At 33.2% G+C, this 26238-nt stretch overlaps 4 protein-coding genes across 7 annotated transcripts; 2 read left to right on the top strand and 2 right to left on the bottom strand.

The window, feature by feature from the left end:
• Nucleotides 1-3342: 3342 nt before the first annotated feature.
• LOC106651437 (autophagy-related protein 101) lies at nucleotides 3343-6651 on the bottom strand. 2 transcript variants are annotated; one of them, XM_023460336.1, is made up of 3 exons: nucleotides 6081-6651; nucleotides 5765-5927; nucleotides 3343-5282 (listed from the first exon to the last, which is right to left on the bottom strand). In XM_023460336.1, exon 3 carries the CDS (start codon nucleotides 5271-5273, stop codon nucleotides 4614-4616), a length of 660 nt encoding a protein of 219 aa, XP_023316104.1. In that variant the 5' UTR covers nucleotides 5274-5282; nucleotides 5765-5927; nucleotides 6081-6651; the 3' UTR covers nucleotides 3343-4613. The 2 variants fall into 2 exon arrangements, with proteins under 2 accessions (XP_023316104.1, XP_014225415.1); XM_014369929.2 differs by having other exon boundaries at nucleotides 5760-5927; nucleotides 6081-6650.
• A 4065-nt stretch (nucleotides 6652-10716) lies between these two features.
• Nucleotides 10717-13168, top strand: LOC106659970 (putative ankyrin repeat protein RF_0381). The gene is made up of 2 exons (XM_023460348.1): nucleotides 10717-12502; nucleotides 12577-13168. Exons 1-2 carry the CDS (start codon nucleotides 10861-10863, stop codon nucleotides 13152-13154), a joined length of 2220 nt encoding a protein of 739 aa, XP_023316116.1. The 5' UTR covers nucleotides 10717-10860; the 3' UTR covers nucleotides 13155-13168.
• Nucleotides 13169-18539: 5371 nt separating this feature from the next.
• LOC106651394 (kinesin-like protein KIF23) lies at nucleotides 18540-22283 on the top strand. 2 transcript variants are annotated; one of them, XM_014369869.2, is made up of 10 exons: nucleotides 18540-18728; nucleotides 18989-19558; nucleotides 19630-19800; nucleotides 19868-20405; nucleotides 20477-20667; nucleotides 20739-20869; nucleotides 20941-21149; nucleotides 21222-21368; nucleotides 21446-21838; nucleotides 21909-22283. In XM_014369869.2, exons 1-10 carry the CDS (start codon nucleotides 18718-18720, stop codon nucleotides 22092-22094), a joined length of 2547 nt encoding a protein of 848 aa, XP_014225355.1. In that variant the 5' UTR covers nucleotides 18540-18717; the 3' UTR covers nucleotides 22095-22283. The 2 variants fall into 2 exon arrangements, with proteins under 2 accessions (XP_014225355.1, XP_014225354.1); XM_014369868.1 differs by lacking the exon at nucleotides 18540-18728 and having other exon boundaries at nucleotides 18975-19558.
• A 543-nt stretch (nucleotides 22284-22826) lies between these two features.
• Nucleotides 22827-24720, bottom strand: LOC106651490 (ras-related protein RabJ-like). 2 transcript variants are annotated; one of them, XM_014370012.2, is made up of 3 exons: nucleotides 24418-24720; nucleotides 23837-23964; nucleotides 22827-23614 (listed from the first exon to the last, which is right to left on the bottom strand). In XM_014370012.2, exons 1-3 carry the CDS (start codon nucleotides 24458-24460, stop codon nucleotides 23129-23131), a joined length of 657 nt encoding a protein of 218 aa, XP_014225498.1. In that variant the 5' UTR covers nucleotides 24461-24720; the 3' UTR covers nucleotides 22827-23128. The 2 variants fall into 2 exon arrangements, with proteins under 2 accessions (XP_014225498.1, XP_014225499.1); XM_014370013.2 differs by having other exon boundaries at nucleotides 24365-24446.
• Between the last annotated feature and the right edge of the window lie 1518 nt (nucleotides 24721-26238).

The raw sequence follows: 26238 nt of genomic DNA, 5'->3' as shown, positions 1-26238 counted from the left end.
AAACGTATGCGCGAGTCCGCTGGGCATGCATGTAAAAGGCTTTCCTCGAGCCGCTCGCACAGGAAAAAAGTAATGCGCATCGTTTCCAGCCGCTGCCTCGTCCCAAGACTTGGCCCATATTTTTATATATCAAACGTATACGAGAGAGCCTAATGACGAGCTTTGTAGCTACGTGAAAGTGTTCACGTGATCGCACCGATCCAAGTTTCGTTGTCTAATTGCATCGACGCGCGAGAGTCAGAGCCAACTTGAGCGCGACAAATTATACCTGGAGTATATCGCACAAAGCCGCCCATAATAAAAACAAAAATATATACTACATACGTACAAAGGATGAATTTACGAACTTTAGAATTTCACAGCGGCGCCAAAATCACGTGCGCCTCGGAGCGAGCAGTGATTTTTCGACCAGAGTTAAAAGTGGACAATGCGCATCTCATTGTGACACGACAGCGGGGAATTTTCAGAATTTCAATAAAAAACTCTTCCATATACACTGACGGCCAAACATAGTCTGAGAGCCGAGGTAAAAAATATTTCATTTAAATGGCCGACGCATCGGATTTCTCCTCCCCATCCCTGCTGTTTTTATGCGAGTTCAGTTTCTTGCGCTACACAAGCTATGGCACGTTAAGCTCAAAATAAAACTCGTGCGCACGTGTAACGGAGCTTTCGGACTTGCGAGAGAGAGAGAGAGAGAGAGAGACCCTGCGATTGTCGGTTTATTTATTCGCAAAACACGTTCGACGACTTGCGTCGATGTACGCGTTCACTCGCTTATATACATGAACCAATGTTGCCCGAGTCATCAAAGTATTAATTCCAACGTACGCACACACTTCTTTAAGAAAATAATGCTCGTGAAATCGATTCAGTGCCGTATACGTATTTACGAGCTTGTTTTCCTTACCTTCGGTAGTCGACGATCCCTTTTGACAGAGCAGCGATTAGCTATTAGCAACTTTTGACAAATTCATTTATCTCTATGCTAGCGAGCTTACATCTTACTTTAATGACGTCCTTGCTGCAATTTTCAAGCTATTATACTTGATACACTTTCATCACGGTGAAAGCTGCATTCGAATTTTTTTTCATTAAATTGTTTCTTACTAACTCTGAACTTTAATCTTCGCCCTCACTTTCCTTCCCATCTTATTACACCAAATGGTTATTCATTTGTAAACTATACAGATCATTGGTATAATGAGAGGGAAGCTTTTTTTTTAAAAAGTAGTGGATAAAAAAGTGTTGGTTAAATTCAGATTACATCTTGTACCTATTGGTAAAAGGGAATGGCTATCAGATTGTAAGATTAGGGTATCAAAAAAATATAAAAAATAAAATATTACAACAATAACATTTATTTGAACTTAAAATATAAACCAATTTCAAATTGGCTTATAGTTGAACTTTTAAAATATAAAATCCAATCAAAGAATTTCAATGAAAAATCATAGTTCAAAATCAAAGTTCAATTTTCTTAATTTCTCAATGAAATGTATCGTCTCAAATTATCGTATCTCTTGATTACGGATAGTCATTGAACTTTTGAAATAAAAGTCAATCAATAACTGCTAAATGTAGATTTTTAGGTACAATTATATTCCAATGTAAATTGGAAATGGGTAAATTGGAACAGCATGCGAAAAGTAGTCCGTACACGGATGGCAATCTTGACATCGAATTAAATCATACATTACATAACGGGAGATTGTTCAACTTTTTTCACGCTTTTTTGGAGGTTGTCGTATGAAAGTAGCGTTCTGAGCAGGTAGTCTCCAAAAATTCATTGTTGGGAATTTATACTAAAATTGTTTGAAAAAGCCTCGCATATTTCTTCATCATGTTTTTTTAGATATACTGCACGTAACTCTTCAAAAAATCTTAGTTGAAATCTCAAAAAATGTATTTGAAAATGTTCAAAGATGGTCAAATTCTCTTTTAACTTTCAGTTGCCGTAGAGAGAAAGAGAGAGAGAGAGAGAGAGAGAGAGAGAGAGAGAGAGTAATATTTAAAAAAGAGAAAGGAGATAATATTTCAAAGTTTATATTTATGAGGATTGGTTTAATTAAATCGTATACTTTTAGAATAAGTCCATTGGCTGCCATTAAATTCGATGGAAAATTGTCCAAAAAAAGTGCAGCCCAATTTTTTCCTTATAATGAACAAATTTGGTTGTTGCTGTAGTTTAATGCGCGTGCTGATTAGTTCTAGTCCTCTCTAACTATATACCAGAAAATGAATTGCTGGAAGTCATATCGAGTTTCTCTAATGGCAATATAAGATTGTCATCGTATACACGATCTTGAATCGACTGACGCTTGTGGGGCCGTGTAAATGCTACTCTCTATATCTATTTATAAATCGAACATTCAATCGAAATTATTGCCAATGGAAATCCAATAGATTTGGATAAGTTCTGTACAACATGCGTACTATATTTCTTACAAACGTATAATCACAAAAATACTCCAGCGATATTATAACAATTTAAAACCCCATTATTGACGTATTAAAAATAAATATAGATTGTATACTACATTTAATTCCTCGTTCGCGTGAAGAGAAGCAAAGCCGTTTAGTCAGATTAAAGCTCTAAATTAAATCAAGACATGAATTTCGAGACAATTTTTTGAATTTAACCAACACTACGTGTATTGCTGTAAAAATGTAGTTATGAAATCTGATCCAAGTGTTATGAGAACCTTCAATTTTTATATTAAATAAATGAATGCATTACATATTAATTTATAAGTCGCTTTTATTCAAGTGATACAATCAACCGCTTATACGTATCCATTAGCGGTAGAAGTCGTAGAAAAAAAAATAAATAAATAAAAAATTGCGGTTCATTTACAATGGTTTCAACTATCTCAAAACTGAAACAATAAGGTATCGAGCAAAATCTGCTACTTTTATCTAAAACATGTACCAAGAAAAACATAATATTCATTTGTACACACAAACACTCAATTAGGTGTTATTATTAGAATCTTTTTTACAAAATACAGTATCTTATTATATAATATATAATTAATATCGCTATATTGAAATTCATTTTTTTCTATTCCATCAAGATTCATTTTTCACAGCATTTACAATTACAATTATTGATTCATCACTTCGTGTCATTAATGTAACATCACTATACATTTTAATAATATAGATGAACTAATCTGCACGAGAACTGCTTAAAGAATTTCTTTGACTCACACCACATTGTGTAAGGAAAAAATTATCTATAATTTCTTTTACATCTCTTATAATATTATGTATATTTTTCTATATGTATTTATACATATATATATATTTATATATATTTTTCTTTTACATATATTTAATCTTTAGTGTAATCTTTTTTTAAAACTTTACACATTTGTTGAAAAAAATTCACTCGTATTTTACATTTTTACCTGTTGTATGCAAAAAACGTATCAACCTTTTTTACAATGATGTATCAGGTCAAGTATGTTAATGGTCATTTGTTTTCAATATATCATCTTGAAAACGTTTGATTTATGAAATATACCTTATTACTATAGATTTTATGAAATGTAATATTTTTGCCTCATTTAATTAATAATAACAATTATAAAACCTTAATTTTTGTTAAAAAATATTGAACTCTCTAATGTAGATAATCTCAGATCAGATGCCAATGAAACTGAATTTACTAAATAATTTCAAATGTTATTTAAACTAGTTTTCAATTATTTTAAGTACTTGCCAATAAATGAAATTCAATTGTTTTAATCAATTGATCCATATTCATTAGTTGAAATAGACTTTTTAAATCTAAAATACAACAGAAAATTGCTTAAAGAGTATGTTATTCTATGAATTTCTCTAAAAGGAACAAGATTATTTTTAATAAAAAAACCTATATGATTGTAAAAACCAATAGAAATTATGGTCACTTTTAACTAAATGAAAATGAACCACGAAAGAAACTTTTTAATACGCAATTTTCAGTGCCGTTTTATGTATACATACAATTAAAATTTTGTTGAATGAACAATTGTAAAATATCAAACTGTAATGCTAGCATCAATTTTTCTTTACAATAATTAATACCCTTTGCCTACAAAATATAGCTTGCAGTTATCATTTTTACATGCACACTTTTACATTGCCTAGCAGTAAATTTTTTGTATAAAATAATATGTATTTCGGTACCATTTGTACTCTGTGTCATTAAAAATTACTTTATCTTAAATAAATGAGCTGCAGTTAAAATCTGTCACAATGACTACTATTTTAAGGATTTAAATGAAAATTGTTGTTGTCAAACGTTTTTTTACATCTGAATGATTTGATTATAAGCTCTGATCTGATAAAAATGAATGATTTTTGCTGTTTGATAAAAACTTACTGATTATTTGTTAACATAAATTATCAGGACAGTGAATGTCAATTTTTTTAGGCTCTTGGACAATTTACATTGTCACAGTATCAAATGTCAACAAAAAACTTGACATGAAACTAATTCTTCAATTACTTATAAATGTAGCAAGCTATTGCACAGACAATCTCTACTCATTACAAGACAGTTAAATATTAAGCAACAAATTAAAAAAACCTCCAAGAGCCACTTCAGAGCACAAATTTTTGTACTAAATTGACATAGTCTCTTTGATCAGCTTCTTCATTGTATTGCCCATAGTGTTATTAGTAGGTTCAGAAGTTGTAAAAGATAATTTGAAAAGATAGGGTTGAACATCTGGAAAGCTAGTGTCAAATATGAGATCAAGTTCTGTTTGCGTAGGAATTTTTGGCAAATAGTCGTGTCTGTTCATAATGTCAGTAATGTTAAGAATCTTATCAGCTAGAAGATCACCAACTTTTTCACGACAAATCATGCGTTCATGCTCAGTTGCTAGTTTGATCAACTCTAGTCGAACAGTCCACACTTCCCAAGGTATACTTTCATATGTGAATGGCCAACGATTTTTTTTCTTTTGAAAAAACTCTAATGATATTTGTCCATGACCTTGACTGCCTGTAGCACGTAAAGCTTCAGAGAAACCATTGATTCCTTTCTTAAGATGTTGATCTAAATGGACAGATGAGCAGCAGACATATGTAAAGTCAATGAAATTACAATCGACATCTTGGTAGCCCACTGTTCCAACTGAATAATTACTGCCTTCTTGCTTGAAAGTAAATTTTCCAAGACATCGATGGAAGAGAACTGTATGAAAAATACTTGCAACTGCTTCATCTACTTGGCGACCTTCCATCGATAATTCAAACAGTTGTGTTCGAGCATTCATTTTGATGGTCTAAAATAACAAAGATTTCTTATAAAATATTTGGAATCATTTGTTGATTTCATTTAAAAACATATAAAAGCAGAATTTAAAATCATAGAAGGTATAATTTCTTAACAGTTGTACCAAAGAAGTTTCTCGTCAAAATGTGTCTTAATAGCAATCTATTGTCACGATTACATAATGAATTAAAAACCACTGACCTAATAATTAATGCTAATGTAACAATTGTTTAACAGAATAACTATTAAATGACTTATTATTGAGAGTTGATTTGTCCAAGAATGAATTTATAGAAATGTAGCAAATATTTGCTTGTTATGACGATACCATATCAAAGCATTTTTAATTAAGTCGTAAAGATTGTCATTCATAGCAAAGTCAGGCATTTGCAACAGGATAAACTGTAGTTGGATAAAAATAACGAAAATTTTTCATAAAAATGAATTTAAGGAAGAAATAATAAGTCGAAAAAATAGATGCGCTTACTTAACCTCACGACGCTCAGTGGATGATCCGTTGTCGACCGTCAGCTACACTACAACACCTCGACTCTGTTAATTGAACTAATATACCCAGGCTCATCCTCCAAACTGCTTTACTCCAACGGCTACAGCTCCTTGTGTTAGCACAGCAGCTGTACTTCATCGAATTAATCTAACGTTCGCGATTAAACAAAGAAAAAAGAGCAATGTCAAAATCAGCGATTGAGCTCATTGTTGCGTTACGAGAACGAAATAAAAGAGCCAAGCGACCTTTTGAAGACAATGTAGTGGACGAGGTTTCGCAAACTCAATAGGGAATTCTTACCTCTGTCTATCTTGCTGTAGAGAGCGAGAAAGAGAGAAAGCTTAAGTGGCAACGTTAGATGCGTGATAGTTGTGCTACGGTGTTATTATGCCCGAGCACTTGCGACGCTGAGCTGCTGCGTGTGCACTTAACGCGCGATTATAATCCGTCAAAGCCCATAGCTGCCGAATCTTCCTCGTTGCTTTCCATGTTCGGTGACTCGGAGGAAACGATAAGGTCGACGCTGTTTCGATCAGATGCAGCTGCGTAACGCTGCGAACTTGCATATATTGCGTCGAGTATAGTAGTTGCGTGCGATTCGCGCCGTTTAAAAAACTGCAGTCCAACTTGGCAGTCTCCGTTGTTATGACTCGAGAGCCTCTCTCGTGTGCAGCTCGGTTACATTATATATACACAACATGAGATTGTTGTTATGATGATTGGCTTGCTTTGCGCGAGGACCGAGTGAGGACTGAGAACTGACTGACTATATACTAAGTAGTGAGTCTATCTGAGTGCAGTCTATGTACGAGTGCAGTATACGCGCGTGCGTGAGGCTGTCCTCTTATTTACTCTTTTCACTCTTGGCACTCTTCAAGTTTGACGCGCATTTGTCAGACTGTTTTACTGCTGAGTCGTGAGTCTGTGACGATCAGACTGATCGGAGTTGCATTATACGAGACTGGGCAACTCTGATTGGCCATCGCCATTCGCCGCGCTGACTACCAAGAGTGCCGCGAATTTTCCGACGCGTATAACATATGCGTAGTGTCATGTTGTTACGGCGTCAAACTGCGTACTTTGCACTGCTGTGTCCAGGAGTTAATCACAAACAAAATAAAAATACAAAATTGTCGTTAATACATAATTAGTTGAGATTTGTACGAATGTCCCAAAGCACAAATAAATTACCAAAATCTGTATTCTAGATTGCATCCAAGCATCATCAATCATCATTAAATTAATTTATTAGAATTTGGGAATCAGAAATGCGGTCATCGGACTCGAGCAGATCCAATTACCTACACTGTTCAGCTAATTCAGCTGTTAAAGTGAATTTGGCTTGTAGTTAATAGTTTTTTATCAGGTCATATAGCCGTTGTCAGGGCGAGGGTCCCACCGACAACGCCATTTACAAGACTCACATGCTCAACTATCTCCAAGCGATGAATCACAAGGTTCGCTTCCAATATGATAGGTTCAAAAATATTGTACAAACTGCATATTGCATCGATGCTGGACGCCGCATCTTTTCCTTCGTCAATTTTGTTGGAACGACGATTCGCGACGATTCACTCGGGGATTGAGATAGTCAGCCTGAAAATCTGGCAACCAGAGACACATCGCTCGAGTGTGTATCTTCGATTGGCAGGGGCTGGCCACAACAATTTTCGTAAGAAAAGTCTAGCGTTGGGATTGGGATGAAGAATTCATGCTTTTTTTCTTTTTATTGCATATTCAAAGTGACTTGAAAATGAAACAAAATTTAGTATAAAGTAGAGTTCGTGAAAAAAACGAATATTATTATATTCAATCAAAAAGAATATCTAAAAAATGATAAAAATTAAATCTAAAATATTAAGTTAGATATCTATAGACAGACATCAGAAATGAAATTTTTCGAGAGTTAATTCACCAAATACTAATCAGATTATTCAAAATGGTGGTTAGATTGACAAGAATCAATGGTATATGAATTAGCCCCAGAAGTGAAACTTTTCCTTTTTCTTAATTGAATTATATTTCTAGAATTGAATTCAACTTTTCTCATTTTGGAATGTTTATTTTTCAATTACGCCCAACTGGAAACTGCATAGTTTAAAAAAAAGTGTAATAATGAAGTTCAAATGCTGTTCAGGGCAATCAGGTGCATAACTTAGATTTTAGTTACATTTTTCAAGCCATTTTCTGTGAGTATGAAATTAATAATAATAAAAATACACGTTGGCAAGATATATGCTAAACATTTCCGCGATAGATTAAAAAATCAGCAACCATGAGTTGAAATCTGACCACTAGAAAATCAATTTTGTTTTTTTTAAGTCATTGTTATATCATTATTTTTTCAAAATTTTCTAATAATACTGAAGAAAAAACACGAAAACACAACTCGACTGGTATACTGATTGTACATTTGTTAAATAATAGTTATCTATGTAACAAGTGCCCAAAAGGCGTTTTTGGGCACGAGTGTGCGGAAAAAGACACGAGTGCCGGCTATGCCGGCACGAGTGGGTGTTTTTTCCGCACACTGTGCTCAAAAAGCTGGGCACGTGTTGCATACAAAATTTTATGCAATAGTAGGCGAAAAATACGTTCATTTAAATGCGGCGTTTTACCGCACACCCGTGTCCAAAATGAGACATTTTACCGCACACAAGTGTCCAAAAACGCTTTTTGCGCACTAAAAAATGTGCGAAAAAAGACATTTTTCGTCATACTATTGCATAAAAATATTTTTTTTATGCTGTTAAGTGTAACAACCCATTAGTTTTTTTTTCTTATTAGCGTAATAATATTCTATTCTATTATTCGAACGACTTAGCAAACGCAAGTTTTGTGGTGACACTATAGCTTAAAAAGTTTTCTTCGAATCAGTTTGAAATTCGTTACACACATAGTTGGAAGGAGATATGTTATTGATTAGTTTTTTAATGTCCGAAATGAAATCAGAATGCACTTTTCATGCATTTTTTGTCATATCGATAAAATTGGCAGTGCATGTGTTCAATCATATACTACTAAGATTTATATACTTTTTCTGCATTATTATACCAATTGCACAGCTGACCACCTCGAATGCACTAATTCTGCATTTACATATAATTTTGTATTTTTAATTAAATTTTAATGAAATATTATTTCACATGAATTTTTGACAAAGCAGCTGCGTTTGTTCATTGTAACTGACTTTGTTCAGTTTTGTACAACGAAAATTGTCACTAAAGAAAATTGTTCTAATCCAGACGGCTCTCTAAGCTAGTATCAATTATTGATTATAAGATTCACTTTCGCACAAAAATGAATGCGTAAACATAACTACACTCGGCAACAAAATTATCGCAACAAAAAAATTCATCGAAATTTTGTCGATTTTCAAATGCTTCTATCTTGGGCTAGATTTATCGTATCGACACGCTTTTTTTTTTCAATTTCTTGGAAATTTTGTCCTCTTTAAATCCATATAAATTAAGATAAGATTTGAGTTAATGTTGAGTTACCAGTAGTATTTGAGCGTGACCCTAAAAATTACTGAAAAAAAATGACTGTTTGAACGTGTACCAGTACCACAGTGATTTTTTCATCGAAATCTAACATACACCATCGCAAAGTGCTTTTTTTAACGAGTAATTAAAAAAAAAAAGACCTCTCTACGATTTTTTTAACGCCCTGTAGGTCGATTTGAAGATACCATTTAAAGTACGTAAAATCCCCCGTTTAGCTGAAATCAAGACGATTTTCTAGGCATTTTGCGTACATAAACCGTACCTTCAAATCGACCTACAGGGCGTTAAAAAAATCGTAGAGAGGTCTTTTTTTTTTAAATTACTCGTTAAAAAGAGCACTTTGCGATGGTGTATGTTAGATTTCGATGAAAAAAATCACTGTGGTACTGGTACACGTTCAAACAGTCATTTTTTTTCAGTAATTTTTAGGGTCACGCTCAAATACTACAGGTAACTCAACATTAACTCAAATCTTATCTTAATTCATATGGATTTAAAGAGGACAAAATTTCCAAAAAATTAAAAAAAAAAGCGTGTCGATACGATAAATCTAGCCCAAGATAGAAGCATTTGAAAATCGACAAAATTTCGATGAATTTTTTTGTTGCGATAATTTTGTTGCCGAGTGTATTTTATAATAAAGAACGCTTTGCCGCTAACAGAGCTCGGATGCAGGTAAAAAGATATACAAGAGCTCAGCTCTTCAGAACATTAAGTATAACGTTTATTAAAATTTTTATATTATTTATCAAAATTTTTGCACAAAGACAGAAAAATTTTCTATTTTTACATGGATTGAAAAACCATACATACATGTAATAAGATGCCTCGGTTTCGCGCCAGCACAACCAAATACGCATGCACAACTTTCTGCACTTTGCAAAAAAATCTACGACAACTTAAAATTTGGGTATAGTTTTTTTGACGAACTGAAAAAAATACTTTATTTATAAATGAGGAATATTGTTGGACATGGGATATAAAAAATTAATTCTTGATCATAATCCTGAAATGTTCTTAAATTTATTCTTTATAAATTTTAAATCAATTTAATTGTTCTGAAAGAGAAATAAAAACATGATGTGGTACATTTGATCAGAAATGATATAATAACACAAAATGCATCATCCAAAAAATGTAATTTTAGAAGAGGATTTAGAGATAAATAGACTAAAAAAAATTACAAACTAAGCATTCGCTCAATTACTAGAGAAAACTTCAGATTACATTTATCAAGCACGCTCCGATCTATCTTATTTTGCATCGGTAAAATAGTAATTTCAAGCAACCAATAAGTGTCGACAACAGCGCAGAATTTCGAGCACTACGTCAAATTGGTTTTTACGTTCTCGATGACTCATGAGTGGGAAAAAAACATTGCTCGCCGGCATGACGTTCTAACAGCAGACAGTCGGTGTGAATCGGAGCTTTAGAGTTGTTGTATTGTAAATGTTGAATTGTAAAACTCTACGAAATAACCTGTGTTAATACGCGTTAAAATACAAAGTAAATTTAATAAATTGTGCGCTGTAAAGGCAGTGAAGTTTCTGTGCAGTTTAAATCATCATTTTACAATGAATGTCGATAGAGAAAGCAAAATGTCACACAGTCTCCTCGCAGAAAGTAAAGAAGAAAAACGAAATCGGTTCGTTAAAATTTTTATAGAGCAAGGAAATTGGATGGATGAAGATGTACTGGCATTTATCAACGATGAATTTGATAATAATGTCGAGGATATCAACTGGATTTTCAAGACAACTTTAGAAAGCAAACCTTCCTTTTCTAACAGAATTTTCGATGTAGCTATGAAAAACGGCCCTGAGTTACGAGTACTCAATGACTTGGGCCAAACGGCCATCCATATAGCGGCGATTCACAAACAAACTTATGTTATTTATGAGTTATCAGATTATTTTGGGGACAAAAATCTTAGTGACAATGAAGGGTTAACTTATTTTCACGTAGCCTGTATGTATGACCTAACTGATTTAGTGCAGAAATACATTGATCAAGGCGTGGATATCAATCTTACTTTCTATAAAAATGGACGTAGAGTATCCCCATTATCGTTATGCCTTGAGCACGGGTCACCTATGACATTAAGATTTCTATTAAATAATGGTGCAGATCTTAAATTATATGATGACTGGAATTCGGAGCCTTTGAGTTGTCTTAAACGAATAAAACGAAATCTCGACAAAGATTGGGACGAGTGGGAAATTCTTGCTAATCACCATTTCAAAGAACTTTTAAAACAGACAACAGATTCAGAGATAATCGAAAATCGCAGTGACGACGAAGGATTTACGTATTTACACGCGGCCTGCATGTCTGGAAGCATCGAGATGGTGCAAAAGTTTATAGATCAAAATAACGATCTCGATCTCATTTGGTGTTTAGCGGATGGCACCAAAGAATCACCATTGACTCTAGCTACAGAATTTAAACGAATTGAAATGGTGGAAATGCTCTTGAAAAATGGAGCTAATCCGAACATAAAACAGTTGGGGAAAAGCCCTTTGCACGTATTTTTAAAGGTTTTTACGGATTATGACAGAGACTCGAATTTACTCGATCTTTTCATCAGTTACAACTGCGACGTGAATGAAAAAGACAATAATGGCTGCAGTCCATTGTTTCTTTGCTTCGAAAATTGCATCGAGGAACACTGTGATGAGGTGGGATGCGAATTTCATAAATTATTTATTAATCGTAAAAACTTAGAAACTCTGCTTAAAAATAAAGCCGACATAAGCGAAGTATTTGCAAATGGTCAGTCGATACTCCACTTGTTTATAAGTTCTGAAATATGTCGAGTATGTCAGATAGACTTTAAATCTGGACCCGTACGAAATAGAGTAGGTATCGAACTAATCAAAACACTTCTGAAATATGGAGCCAATGTGAATGCAAAAGATAATAATGGTGATTCACCGCTTCACTTGGCCGTTTTAAGCTGCAACTTGGAAGTTGTCGAGGTACTTTTAGCCCATGGAGCCGATGTGCAAAGTTTCGACTTCTCAAAACTTTGTTGGGAATATGATTGGTCTATATCATGGTTGCACAAAATAATTAAATTTTTTTTAATCCTACATTGTTTGAATGATAACGGATGTATAATGGATGAATTAAGCTGTTTGACGGTATCAAAATTTTTGGTCAATGAAATTAATCACAGTGAGCTATGCAATGAGTGGGAACGTAAAATATTTGTTGGTGAGATTCAATGAAAAAATCCGTAAGATAAGTTAGCTTGTAAATACGTTAATGCAATTTTTATATTATTACAGGTTCTACGAATCAAATCCGCTCGTTACTGACTAGTATTAAAAATAGGCGTGGAGGTGATAAACTCGATGAATATGATAAAGCAGATTTGGCTCATCTTATATACCAACAGCTTCAAACGATTGAAAAGGCGAATATGTTTTCGACAGCAGAGATGAAGGATTGCCTGCAGCAATTGCAAAAGTCTTACATGCTCGAAGAGGAAGTCATTTGTGGAATTGATACTGAAATTTCAACTGAAATTGAAAATATAAAAAAATTGGAGATAAAAGATGGTTTATCTCTTTTAGACGTTTGTGCATCTAGTCCTGGAAAAGCTTATTACTTATTGAAAAATTCAAATTTCTGGGCAGTAATTGATTCACGGAAATTTGAAGATGATTTTGAAGAAATCTCTGATACTATTAGAGGGTACATAATCAAATGCTTCATGAGAAAATTTTTGATGGATTTTGGACTGAAATATTTAACGTTACTGACGCAGGGTAAACTTCCTATATTATGTTGTGAACACTTGATCCAGTACTTAAACTATGATGATATATTAAATTTGTGCGAAGCATATGTGAATAAAAAGTGAACTGTAAAAATTAATTTATGGCATCAAATTTTTTTTAGAATAAACTTGGTAATTTTCAATTAAATATAAAACAAATATAAACAATTTTTACTGAATCAGCTTCCTAATCCGGCTCCAAACTGCGCCGGAGTTGTATGTTTCCAGTCCATAAGTTTTTTCCAAAACTTTATTTTTTAAAACTTTTCTACTTTTTACGTTAGATAATTTATTTTTAGAGAAGTTTGACATCTGATGGCTGTCCAAAAACAACTAACTCAATATTTTAGATTTACTTTTTAAAACTTTTTAGATACTTTTTTTCATTGGAATATTTTCTTGCCTAATATTTGGAACTTCATTCGTATTGATGTTGGTGGATATTTATTTAATAAAAATATTTTAATCAAACTTTATTATTTATTAAGTATAGAATTTGAAGACATTTTTATTTCAAATATGCAATAAACTTCTCACATTCCATTTGACCATTCGTCTTTAAATAAAGAACTCAAAAATAACAACTGCAGCAACGGTTTAACTTTCAATCTTTCTCAGAAAAATGTACGTAAATAAACGAGATTTTTTTTAGATTGACAAGGATCGAATAAGCTTACGGTGATCTCAAAAACTTGATATTTCGTTACAAAAACTATCGAATCGTTAACAATCGTGTACTTATAAGTATCGCGTAAATTATCGGATTCCCAAAAATAAGTTTCCATTCGAATTTGGAAACGGTTGCTGGGCACTGCTACGTTTGCATTGCAACTCGCACGCAGTCGCAGTCGATCCAAGTTTTTTTGGAGGAAGCCGCCTACGCAAGTGCATATATAGCGCCACATGTATCTCAGACGTTTTTGGTGCCGGCTCTGCCACTGTCAATTACGACCTCGTGTTCGTACGGTATAGCCACGTGTTTTTTACTCGTTTCATAAAAAGTGCAGCATACGTAACGTCGCGGTTCAGTGAAGCGCGGTTTATTGCAGCGACTGCAATAAGTGATTTAAAAATAAAAAAATATCTTCATTTGTGAGTATAAACTCGAAAAACGATGTCTACGCGCGAGGACCGACTACTAGTGGAAGAATTAAAGGACTTACGAAACAAGGTTAATTGGAATATCGAAGAAGAACGATGTAATTTTCTCGTTCAACTGTATCTAATATTCAAAGATAGGGAAGATAGGGAAGAAGGTCCATTTCCTGCCGTTCATTTCTTTTTGCGCCCCGAAGAGATTCAGCGTCTTCTCTGGGACTCTATTAATTACAACCACGAAGAGCACGGAAAAAGGCCAGGCGACACGTTCATTCGGATGGCTGCCGCAGATGCTTACAGAGACGAGCCCGAAGCTGATGAGAATGGAATTACATCGCCACGTCGCACCACACTGATACATCATGCGCTTAAAAACAGCAAACAATTCGCTTATGATGACCTGTTTCCTCACCTTTTTCAAATATGCGGCAGCAGGTTGGATGTGAATTACACCGACGAGTCAGGCTGCACACATTTTCATGCGGCCTGCCAGTTTAGCTGCGTCGAAGTCGTCCAAGGATTTCTCGAGCACGGACAGGATCCAAATTGTATCTGGTCAGACACGGGTGATTCAGCACTACACTTGGCTTTAGAACGGGCAACATTTGTGAACAGTGCTATAATAGAGATGCTGTTGAGAGGAGGAGCCGATCCAAATATAGCCAACAAGGAAGGTTTGACACCTTTGCATGCCATAGCCAAAGAAGACTTTGATTGTGAGATAGTAGAGCTATTCTTCCAAATAAACGATGAATTGAATCAGCGGGTGCAAGTCGATGCCCGTGACAAGTTGGGTAGTACACCAATTCATTTGGCTTTGAAACACAGCGATCGGAAGAAGATGATGGAGGTGCTGCTGAGAAAAGGGGCTAGTCCAAATTTATCCAACGACGAGGGATCGACTCCTTTGCATATTATTTGCAAAAGAGATATGGATTTTTGCGATGACTTTGCGGAATCTTTTTTCAAAATCAACGAGGAGCTCAATCAGCGGGTGCTGGTCGACGCCCGCGACAAGTTGGGCAGGACACCCCTTCAATGTGCCGTGGTGAATTGCTCACCCTACGCAGTTGAGAGTTTGCTGAATCATGGCGCCGATCTGTCGAGCTTCGCATTTCCCACTTGGAGTCAGTTCGACGATTGCTTCGCGTCACCTAGATACAAATATATTCAATCTAAATTGTTATTAGCATTTGGCCTACTAGCGGTCATCGAGTGCCTAGAAAAAAAAGGATACGAGCTGGACCGAAGCGAAGTCCTGATAATTATGAAATTATTCAACAAGTACAAATTGTTCAAGGCGATGAAGAATCTTGACGAACGTTGGTATGACAACGAGGAATTTGCAAAAGAAGCGAGAGAGACAATGGTAAAACCAGATTTGTCGCTCTACGATCTAATTCATTTACGACCCCATGAGGCTGCAAAACGACTGACGTATATGGCCTGCTGCAAGTTATCATCGCAATCAGCAAAGCAGGATTGTTTTATGCATTTGTACGAGATGATGTCGAGCAAATTTTTCCGGAGTTCGGCGTTGGAACCTTTCTGGAAATTGATTCATTATCGGCTGCCGCTTGAGTGCTGCGAATTAATCCTTGAGAACTTACAGAACAAAGATTTATATCACATTTTCTTGGCGACTGAAGGTCAAACTAATAAGGATAGTAAAATAAATGTAATAACAAATACTGTAAAACGTAAAAATGAAAGACCTATTAGAGCTAGAAAAGCTCCAAAAAGGCTGCAAATTGAATGGTGAAAATAATTTAAAATGTAAAAGGAGTGTAATAAGATGATGATTAAATTTGTAAAATATTTGCTCGTCGGTGGTAGTCCAAAGCTCGTAATGTTTATAAGCATATTTTCAATATTTTTGTTATGTCTGTTTTTATTCAATTATGTATGTACTTCGTGCCATTCAAATAAATAAATTACCACCAAAAATACTTACTAGATATTCTTTTTCATTTAATTTCAAAAAATTATTGACTCATTTTTTCATAAATACTCTTCGGTAATAGTTACAAGATTCAGCAGTAAGTGTCGAGGCCTTGACTTACTTTGCAAAGATTTTGATTTGACTGCAAAAGTCTTGGAATAAAAATTACATTTTTTTCGATCTTCGAATAGGAAAGTGATTCGGATTGTATGTTCTTTTTCATCATCTATGTAATCTAGATATTTAAATTAAAACAAAATAAGCAATCCTTTTCGTTTTTCTACAATAATTCATTGTTGTTTAGAATTTTCAATGTTTGAATCGCTCGTAAAGGGTTTAATAAAATTCAAAAAAATAAACCAACATATGTTTTCGATAGGTTTTTACCTCAGCTTTCCATTGGTGATGTCAAAAATGTAAAAATATGCCTCGATAACCCCAAAAAATGGACTTGAAGCTGAAACACGTTACAACTTTTAGAGTTCAACTTTGATTGACTTTTTGAGTAGCTAAATCGAAAGATCTCGCGATTTTGCGGAAAAAGTGATTCTAAACAAAGGGAATTGTTTTGTTTTTCTCGAGTGGTAAAGAGAGAAACAGCGCGCGATTGGTCGTTTTCGAGCGTGTTTTTTCGGTACACTTTGAGTTTCATTTTTACCATAAAAATAAATAAATCCAGTTCAAATACATGGCTTCAAACTACATATTATAAACTACTTTCACATAAAATTTCAAAGAGATTCATATTACTAGAAAAAAGTTATAGCCTTTCGAAATCTTGAACAAACGCTCTTTTTCATAATGTTGATATCTTTAAACATCTGTATATCTCCGTCGTTCTCGAACCAATCTTAAACCTGAGAACGGAGATTTAAAGATAATAAAAATACATTTCAAATGAGATACTGCAAAGGTCGATACGCAAATCCAATTGTCTTCTACATCCATTTAAAAAAAGCTTAAAAACGACAATTTTGCGATTTTTCATGCCCTTTTAATGCCACCCCGTAACCGGGGTTGTGGTTATCGAGCTCTACATAATTTTTTCATGAAACTTACATGTCTTGACCTCATACTTTTTAACCCTCCAGGTTAAGCTAATTACTAAAGGAGCTAATAACTGAAAAATAAAAATACAAAATTGTCGTTAATACATAATTAGTTGAGATTTGTACGAATATCCCAAAGCACAATTGAAATAAATTACGAAAATCTGTATTCTAGATTGCAGCCAAGCATCATCTATCATCATTAAATTAATTTATTAGAATTTGGGAATCAGAATGCAGTCATCGGACTCGAGCAGAGATGCAATTACCTACACTGTTCAGCTAATTCAGCTTAGTCTAGGGGCCAGTGGGTCCACCGTAACCATGTCTTGTTTGACGGGTGCACCAAAGTTTTTCTCGTGTATTTTGGGCCGCTGAAACCGAATTTCTATGGTGCATGGCGCTAAAATTGGTTATAAAAAAGTTATAAACAAATAACTATGCAATACCCATAAAAACCACGTTTTTTCTTCTTTCTCTCGCTATATCTCGCTAAAATCAAAAAACTCTCTCTAGAAAGTATCTATATCGATGGAAAATTTTCTGATCTTTCGATCTAGACTATTTAGAAAAATCATGAAAATGAATTTTTGAAGATAATCGACTTTAAAGTTTTTCCGGCAATTTTCCGGGTAAAACGCAAAATTTTGGAAAATCTGACATCACCATCGGAAAACTGAGGCAACTTTCCATCGAAATCACGTATTAGTTTTTTTTCCTAGGTGCATTTAAGTACTTTTACAGCGAGTTAAAAATGTTAGCGATTCGCCTGAATAATTCCGCTCGGTGCGGCACTGGGAGACCACATGGATAATTGCGGACTTTTTTTAATAAATAAATGAGGACCCCTCAACACGATCTGCAATTGACTGCTGCAACTAGTAGCTAAAATTATTGTTGAACCTGTTACGACATTTTCGAAAAATACCTTATAAGTGATTGAACAATATTGTTTTTAATAAAAAAAAAGCGTATAACTTTATCATTATTTTCAAATGATTCTTGATTGTATAATTCATGTAAGTTAAACTATTGGTTCACTATACACTATATGTCAAATTTTAAGTTTAAAAGTGTAATATTCATTTACCACTATCAAAGGTTGTTTGCATATTAAATATTTATAAAAGGCTCAAACATTTATTAATTCAAGCATAGTTTCTTCAATTAAAATATGTAGGAGTCTTGCATTGCAGGTCATCACGAGTAATAATAATCGTTGTTCCAAAACAATTGTAATCATCTTGAGCCCGTATGCAGATGAAATGTACTGTCATCATATTGACATTTTTAAATCAAGCTTTTGCAGGTGTCGCCACTAACTTGGCTCTGCAACGCTATTGGTGCACAAAGGCGTTCGCTACGTGAAAGTTTGAATTTTCGAACGGTCGCATCTAACCAGCAGCTGCGTGTGGAAGTTATGCATCCAGCAGTCCAGAGTCATGGCGTCCGTTATCGTTGCTCTATGAAAACAAACCAGAAAACGTTCATCGCTCAAGAAATAAGTGCATAAGTAACATTTTTCAACGGACTCAATCTTGGGCAAAAAAACATAAAGATGAAGTCTGCGTAAGTGTTTGTTTATTTTATCAATTTTATCATTGCACTCGAGAATTGTATGAATGAAGTTCGTTTTGTTGACATTCAGTTCTCATTTGCTTAATCAAAACTTTCATCGATAATGACAAAGTGATTGCATTGCAAAAATATTAACGCAGAGTTTGTAACTTTAACCTCAACGAGTTTTTTATACAATTAAACAATTTTCGTCAATACAAAATGTTATTGCTTTCAAGTAGAAAAATTAATTAAATTATGGATTCTTCTAGACGAAAACAACCGCCTTCTTCGGCACGGAAGCCGAGACTAAAGCTGAGTAATCAAATTTCAAAGGACCCAGTACAAGTATTTTGTCGATTAAGACCAATGCAATATCCAAGTGACATATCATGCATGAAAATTGTATCAGACAAAACTCTTGTTATAACTCCACCTGAGTCTGCAATGAACTTCAGAAATGGCTCACAAAAAGAAATTCAACTCACATTTACTCACATATTTGGAGAAGATGTTCAACAGAAAGAAGTTTTTAAAACAGTTTCCTTACCTTTAGTAGAGAATCTTATACGTGGTAGAAATGGTTTACTTTTTACATATGGTGTGACAGGCAGTGGAAAAACTTATACAATGACAGGAGAACCCAATGATACTGGAATCATGCCTAGATGCTTGGATGTGATTTTTAATAGCATATCAAATTATCAAGCCAAAAAGTTTGTGTTCAAACCAGATAAACTTAATGGTTTTGATGTTCAAAGTGATACAGATGCTCTACTTGATAGACAAAGTGAACTCCATGCAGGACTCATAACTCCTCGTAACCCTAAAACTCCAAGAAGGTAAGATATTTACCACATATATCAATACAATTTGTTAAACATTGTCTTGATTTTTTTATTTTCAATTAAAGTCGAAAACTAGAAAGTGACGCTGAAAGTAATCCAATGATGAGCAGAGAAACAGATGATTCAAAAAATATTAGTGTTGATAATGATTATGTATATGCTGTGTTTGTAACATACATTGAAATTTACAATAACAGCGTTTATGATCTTCTTGAAGAAGAAGAAGTCAGAGCAAAGTGAGTAAACCATAATTTTACTTTTATTCAAAATTCAATTAAATAAATTTATGATTTTTTTATTTAGAACACTGCAAAGTAAAATTATCAGGGAAGATGGAAATAAAAATATGTATGTGCATGCAGTAACGGAAGTAGAAGTTAAAAGCTCAGATGAAGCTTTTGAAGTATTTCAACGAGGCCAGCGTAGACGGCGCGTAGCACATACTGCCCTAAATGCTGAATCTAGTAGATCACACAGTGTTTTTACTATACGTTTGGTTCAAGCACCATTAGATGGGGAAGGAGAACAAGTTTTGCAAGATAAACGAGTTGTCTGCGTTAGCCAATTATCATTGGTAGATCTTGCTGGAAGTGAACGAACCAACAGAACAAAAAATACTGGTCAGCGACTTCGTGAAGCTGGAAATATTAACAACTCTCTTATGACATTACGTTCTTGCCTTGAAATATTACGTGAAAATCAAACTCAAGGTACTAACAAAATAGTACCTTATCGTGACTCCAAACTCACACATTTGTTTAAAAATTATTTTGACGGTGAGGGTCAGGTACGCATGATAGTTTGTGCAAATCCAAGAGCTGATGACTATGATGAAACTATAGTAAGTTAATTTTTGTGTGACTCTTCACATTTACACTTTCATTCACTTTGATAGCATATTTTTATTTTTAGCAAGTAATGAAGTTTGCTGAAATGACTCAAGAAGTCCAGATTGCAAGACCTACTGTAACTAAGTTAGATCTTGGCTTTACTCCTGGTAGACGACAAGCTAATAAAATATTCAAAGAAGCACGAGCTAGATTAGAAAAAGAAGGTCACGCAGAAGCTGCTAATCTTGATATAGACATTGGTTTAGTTTACAGGTATATTAAATTTATCTTTTAAAATATCTTTTGAATCTTTTGAAATAATCTGTAATAAATTAATTTTTCAGTCTTGGAGGGCCATTTCCTGATTTGGAGATTGATAATCCTCATAATGACCAAGTAATATTAAATTTAATGACCTACTTAGAACAACGAATAAACAAACGCAATTTACTTCGAGCTGATTTAGAACAAAAAGGTAAAAAAATTACTATACTATTTTTTTAGCATTGAATGAACGATTTTTACATAAAACCATATTTTTTACAGAAATTGAATTCCGCAAAAGATTAGTTGCTATTGAACAAGAAAATAATAATTTCCGACTAGAAAATGCGCACTTGAAAGCTGCTGGAATGTCTCATAAGAAAAAAATTTCAGCTTTAGAAGCACATATTTCACTATCGGAAGCTCAGATAGATAAATTGATGAATAAATTATGTACAGCAAATGAAACAATTAAAAGTTTAAAACACGAAGTATGTAAAAATAATAATTATTTGATTTTAAATAAGACAGTTTTGAATGAAACTTATTAATTTTTTAAATAGTTAAAGGAGAGAAATTTAGCACTAAATCAGGGCCTGATTGATAAGCAGAGAGTGAAACAGAAGTATTCAACAAAAATTCAACATGAAACTGACAAGATAAAAAGTGAATTTGAACTAAAATCAAAAGCTCAACATGAACAACTTCAGGTGCATACTATGACTTACATTATTATTATTCATATATTTGATCATACCTCACGAATGTTTTCTATTACTTTCAATAGAATCAAATTCGTGATAAAGAAGACAAACTGCGTCTCGTCAAACAAATTCTTGACGATGAAGAAAAAGCTACCATACCTGTTTTGAAAGATAGCAGTGATAGCAGTGAACCCAGACAAACCAAAACACCAGGCAGACTCAATCATCAATCCCGCAAGGAACGAGCTGGGGTTGCGAATCCTCGTTACCGGCGCTCGCAAAGTGCCGATCGTTGGGTGGATCACCGTCCAGAAAGTTTAGTTCCTGTAGGAACTGTATTGCAACCTCTTATGAGACGCAGAAGAAGTATCACTAAATTAACAAGTCCAAAAGAGATTACCGATGGTGCATCAAGATATTGCCTTACTGCTCAGAATCACGATTCAGAGGGTGAACTCGAAACAAAATTATATAAAGTAGGTTTTTCACTTTGTTTAATATTTTTACACATAGGTGGCTAAATAAAATAATTTTTTTGATTTTTAGGCTGACATTTTACCTACCAGTGGAGGAGGAGCTCAAGTAGTTTTTAATGATGTTGAATGTCTTAAACAACTATCGCCTGATGGTCATCGTAAACGTAGTAATAATGAACGAATGGATAAGGAAAATAAAAACCATGAGTTACAAGCTGTTTATCAAGAAATAATGTCAAAGCGAGCTAGAAAATGAGTGATCTGGTAATTATTTCTTTTAAATGTGTGTCTGAAGAGTAGATGTGTTTTTATATACTTTTATAAATTATTTTTACTTATTTAAGTATCATATGTGCTTAATTGTACGCAAGTTATTTATAAAGAATGCACGACGAATCGATGTATAATTACTGAAAATCAATTTATGTTCAGTAATAGACTAAAATAAAAATTTGTAGGAAAGTATTTAATATTAAATGTATTTTATATTAAAAAAATAAAAGTTTTATTTTATTGGAAAAATCAACTTTATTTTTCTTCCTCACGCATCTTCTTATAAATTCCAAGGCAGCATGAATATTTTATTTTGTTAATTTTTCAACGTTGTACAGTTTCCAAAAGTAGAATCTTATCCTTTACAAGATTTGATTTTCTAGCTATCAACAAGATTGAGTTTAAATAATGAATATTTCGTCCTTATGCTCTTTGAGCATTTTAACACAATGAAGATATATATTATTCATACCACAGGAAAAAACCACAAAAGTGATAATTGAATTATGCTCAGGTACAACACTTAATATTCTATAAGAAACTCAATATTTTCTCTAAAAATACTCTCAATTCTTGTCTTTTTTATAAGTAGAATCATGTATAAAAGTTTTTTTTTTATAAGCTTTAAATTTAATATTTACTTGTCAGAATTCTGATATTTCTAACAATTCAATTTGTAAATAGAGTTCATTTTTTAAAACAAATTTAATCATAGTTGAATTAAAAATCATACATTTATCTGTTAATATATAATTTGAAATAATATTATACATAGTTTTATGCCAATTAGCATTATATTTGGTTTACAATGAATGCAGTTGTATTTATAAATAGTTTAACTTTAGTTGATCAACTAAATCATGATAATCAAGTAGGAAAATATTTTTAATATCTTAAGATCACAATTATTTTTTGAATTTGTCGTTCATTCCAGCATTCATCTATTAGCAGTCATTTTACAATCAAACTTATATATACATGAATACAATTTAAAGATATTCACTATGCATTTCAACATTAACAACATAAAAATGGTTTTTTTTCAATGCCGTGGGCAATGCTAGTTGTAAATGGCTCTTCACTTAAAGGTACATCTGGTTGTTCACGTTCAGATTTTTCTAAATTATCATAAATTTTCAAACTAGTAACAAGATCATCACCACTAGCTAATTGTTTTAGCCCTGCTGCAGCGGCAGAAAAAACTTTATCTACACCTTCATTTGTAAGTGCAGATATTTCATAATACAAAGCACCAATTGAATCAGCATATACCTTAGCTTCATCTGAATCAACTTTTCTTAAAGCAGCTAAGTCTAATTTATTACCTATGAGAATAAGAACCATTTTTTCTTGTACATTTCTTCTTAATTCTAGGACCCAAGTTTTGATATTCACAAAAGTTTTTGGATTTGTTATATCAAAGATAAGAAAAGCAACATTTGAGTTTCGATAGTACATTGGAGCCATAGATCTAAATCTTTCTTGACCAGCTGTATCCCATAACTGTAAAAAAGTATTATCTTTTAATTGTTTTTTTAATGGATAATTAATTGTTGTTTGTAGATATTAATTTGATAAACAATCATTTATGTCAATGGAAATAAAATCTATTTTTAGACTTTATTTTTCAATAAGAGTAGTTGTTAATAATGAGGTTGTTATATACAGATGAGAATTGAAATACCAAAATCATTAAATGGGTAAAAAAATTATATTCTGACTTACTTGAAACCTGATTATGGTATCTTCCAATTTAATATTGCAAGTGAAATAAGCAGCTCCAATGGTTGGACTGTTGTGTGTATTGAAAAATTTAGTTAGGTACATAGTCACTAGGCTTGTTTTTCCAACTCCTGTAAAATAAAGCATAACAATAGAAGCATAACAATACAAACTTTATAACTTGGTTCTTTAATTATGAAACAATAATTGTTTACAAGTTTTTCAATAGTATCAATTATCAATAGTTCATTACAGTTTGTTGAACAATGCAAAACAATTTAGACATTGTCAGTAGATTTAATAAAGATGAAAGTTGATGAAAAAAGAATTCCCACGACTGACGGGAATATTTAAGTTGCTCGTGATTTAATAAGAAGGCACTAGCAAAAAAATATGCATTAAATCATTGGAATCCTGTTCATAATACTCGAGAAAAATGATCGCGAGTATGAAAGGTGAATCACGATATGAATCAAAACAGACAAAGGCCAAGAAAATACAACAAAGCTACAATTTAACACTAGCTCGTACCTAATTTTTTTTTAATGCAAATGTAGGGTATAACACTTGCAGTAAGCTATTACCTTGAGAACCGAGTAAAACCACTTTTCCTTCAACGGTCTTCATTTTTTGTCATAATACGCGCACTCGCAGTGCTTTTCAAAAATAAATTCCCCAAACAATCGGAATTGCTCACGTGCGATGATCCAAAGCCAAACTTGAAATGGATTATTATTATGAAATTTTTCTTCGACTATACAAGTTGTGAGTCCCCACGCGATCAGATGGTAAACAAGGCATCGTGTCTCACTCGCGATAGCTATTGTGAAATACTCGGAAGCAAGTAGTAACTAAGCAGTAGTGCAGAAAGCTCATTGTGTACCGTAGTGTGTACGATGCAAGCCGTATAGCACGCATGCATAGCTGGTGGGAGGCATTAACAGCTGGACTGCAGGATATTTGGCGGGCAATTCGGAATGAGCAACGCATTGAGCAATATATGTTTACATTGTGTCAAATTATTTATTTATCGTAACTGGTCATTGTCTATCTTATAGAATCCGGCTTGTGCTCGGATAATTCTGTTACGGCAGAAAAATTCGCTATTGTCTCGAAAAATTCATGCAAATATTAGTCAGTCACAATCTATAAATCAATTTTATTACGATTTTGTTGACGCACATATAATATTACATTTTTTTCATTTTGTTAATAACCCACATTTTTTTTATCTAGAAATTTACATTTTTATTTCTTCGCTTGTAAAAATACACGAATTTTTAAATGCATGACAGTCGCTGGACTACGCATACTTTCTACTCGCGTATTACATTTTTTTTTCATTGAAATTGATTTTGTGAATGACGAATTGGTAACAATTTACTTGACAATGAAATCATACAATTTATTAATCCATTGAAATCGCGTTTTCTAACATAATTACCATATATTACTTTATATAAATATGATACAAGGTTTTAACACGTCTAAGATCATTTTTTCTTTAAGGCCAGTATATATGTATACTGTAAAGCATTTCTGTACACACAATTGTAATAGAACGTGTGCCATTATATTTTGCAAAAAGATTTGATACATTACTTTCGATAAATCAAATCTTTTTATAATTAATGATTTTTCGCAATAATTTCAATTAATAAAAATAAATGTTCCTACTACAGTGTTTCATAATATGTGCGTGTCGTAGTAAAAACACTTATATCCGACTTTATGATTTGAAAAATGTTCGCAAATTGTCACGGGCTAAATTGCAGTAAGAATTTAATGGTTTTTATGTACAGTTAAAACATTGGTAATTAGTTTAAAAAAATAGTCATCATACCAAGTAAATGCGGTCGATTTCAAAAGAAGATCACATTCATTCAAAGATTATTCGTTACAAATCAAATAATTATTCTTTAAGTGATTTAAAATTATCACGTAACTTCATCTTATTCAACTTAAGTATTGCATATTTTCGTTTTAACTCTAATGGAATGTATTACAATAAGAATCGACGTAAAACTAGTATGATAAAAAAGAATATTATGTCGTAAACGTAATTATCATCAAATATGAAAAATAAATAAAATTATAAACGAACAAAATCTTAGACTAGCATTGCTGATGACTACGGTCTAATACGCAAGTTGAAAAAAAATTAACACTCAAAAATATCATTTATAAATCGACAAGTATTCACACAAACATTATGCATAGTCTTTTTCATTCAACAATTTATCCCGATTAACTTTAAGTACATTCTTATCCAGCACCGCAGTTTCTTAACTTATCTTCATCGAACGCTTGCCAAAAAATAATTTTCATTACGCACAAGTTGTAAGAATTAAGTTTTGATTTTTTACGAATCGATTACTACCCTAGTACTTTGAATCTATCATTTC

This window comes from Trichogramma pretiosum, unplaced genomic scaffold, assembly GCF_000599845.2.
Source record: "Trichogramma pretiosum strain Unisexual culture from Peru unplaced genomic scaffold, Tpre_2.0 scaffold59, whole genome shotgun sequence".
Classification (NCBI taxonomy): domain Eukaryota; kingdom Metazoa; phylum Arthropoda; class Insecta; order Hymenoptera; family Trichogrammatidae; genus Trichogramma; species Trichogramma pretiosum.
This window is presented reverse-complemented; position numbering and strand designations above follow the sequence as displayed.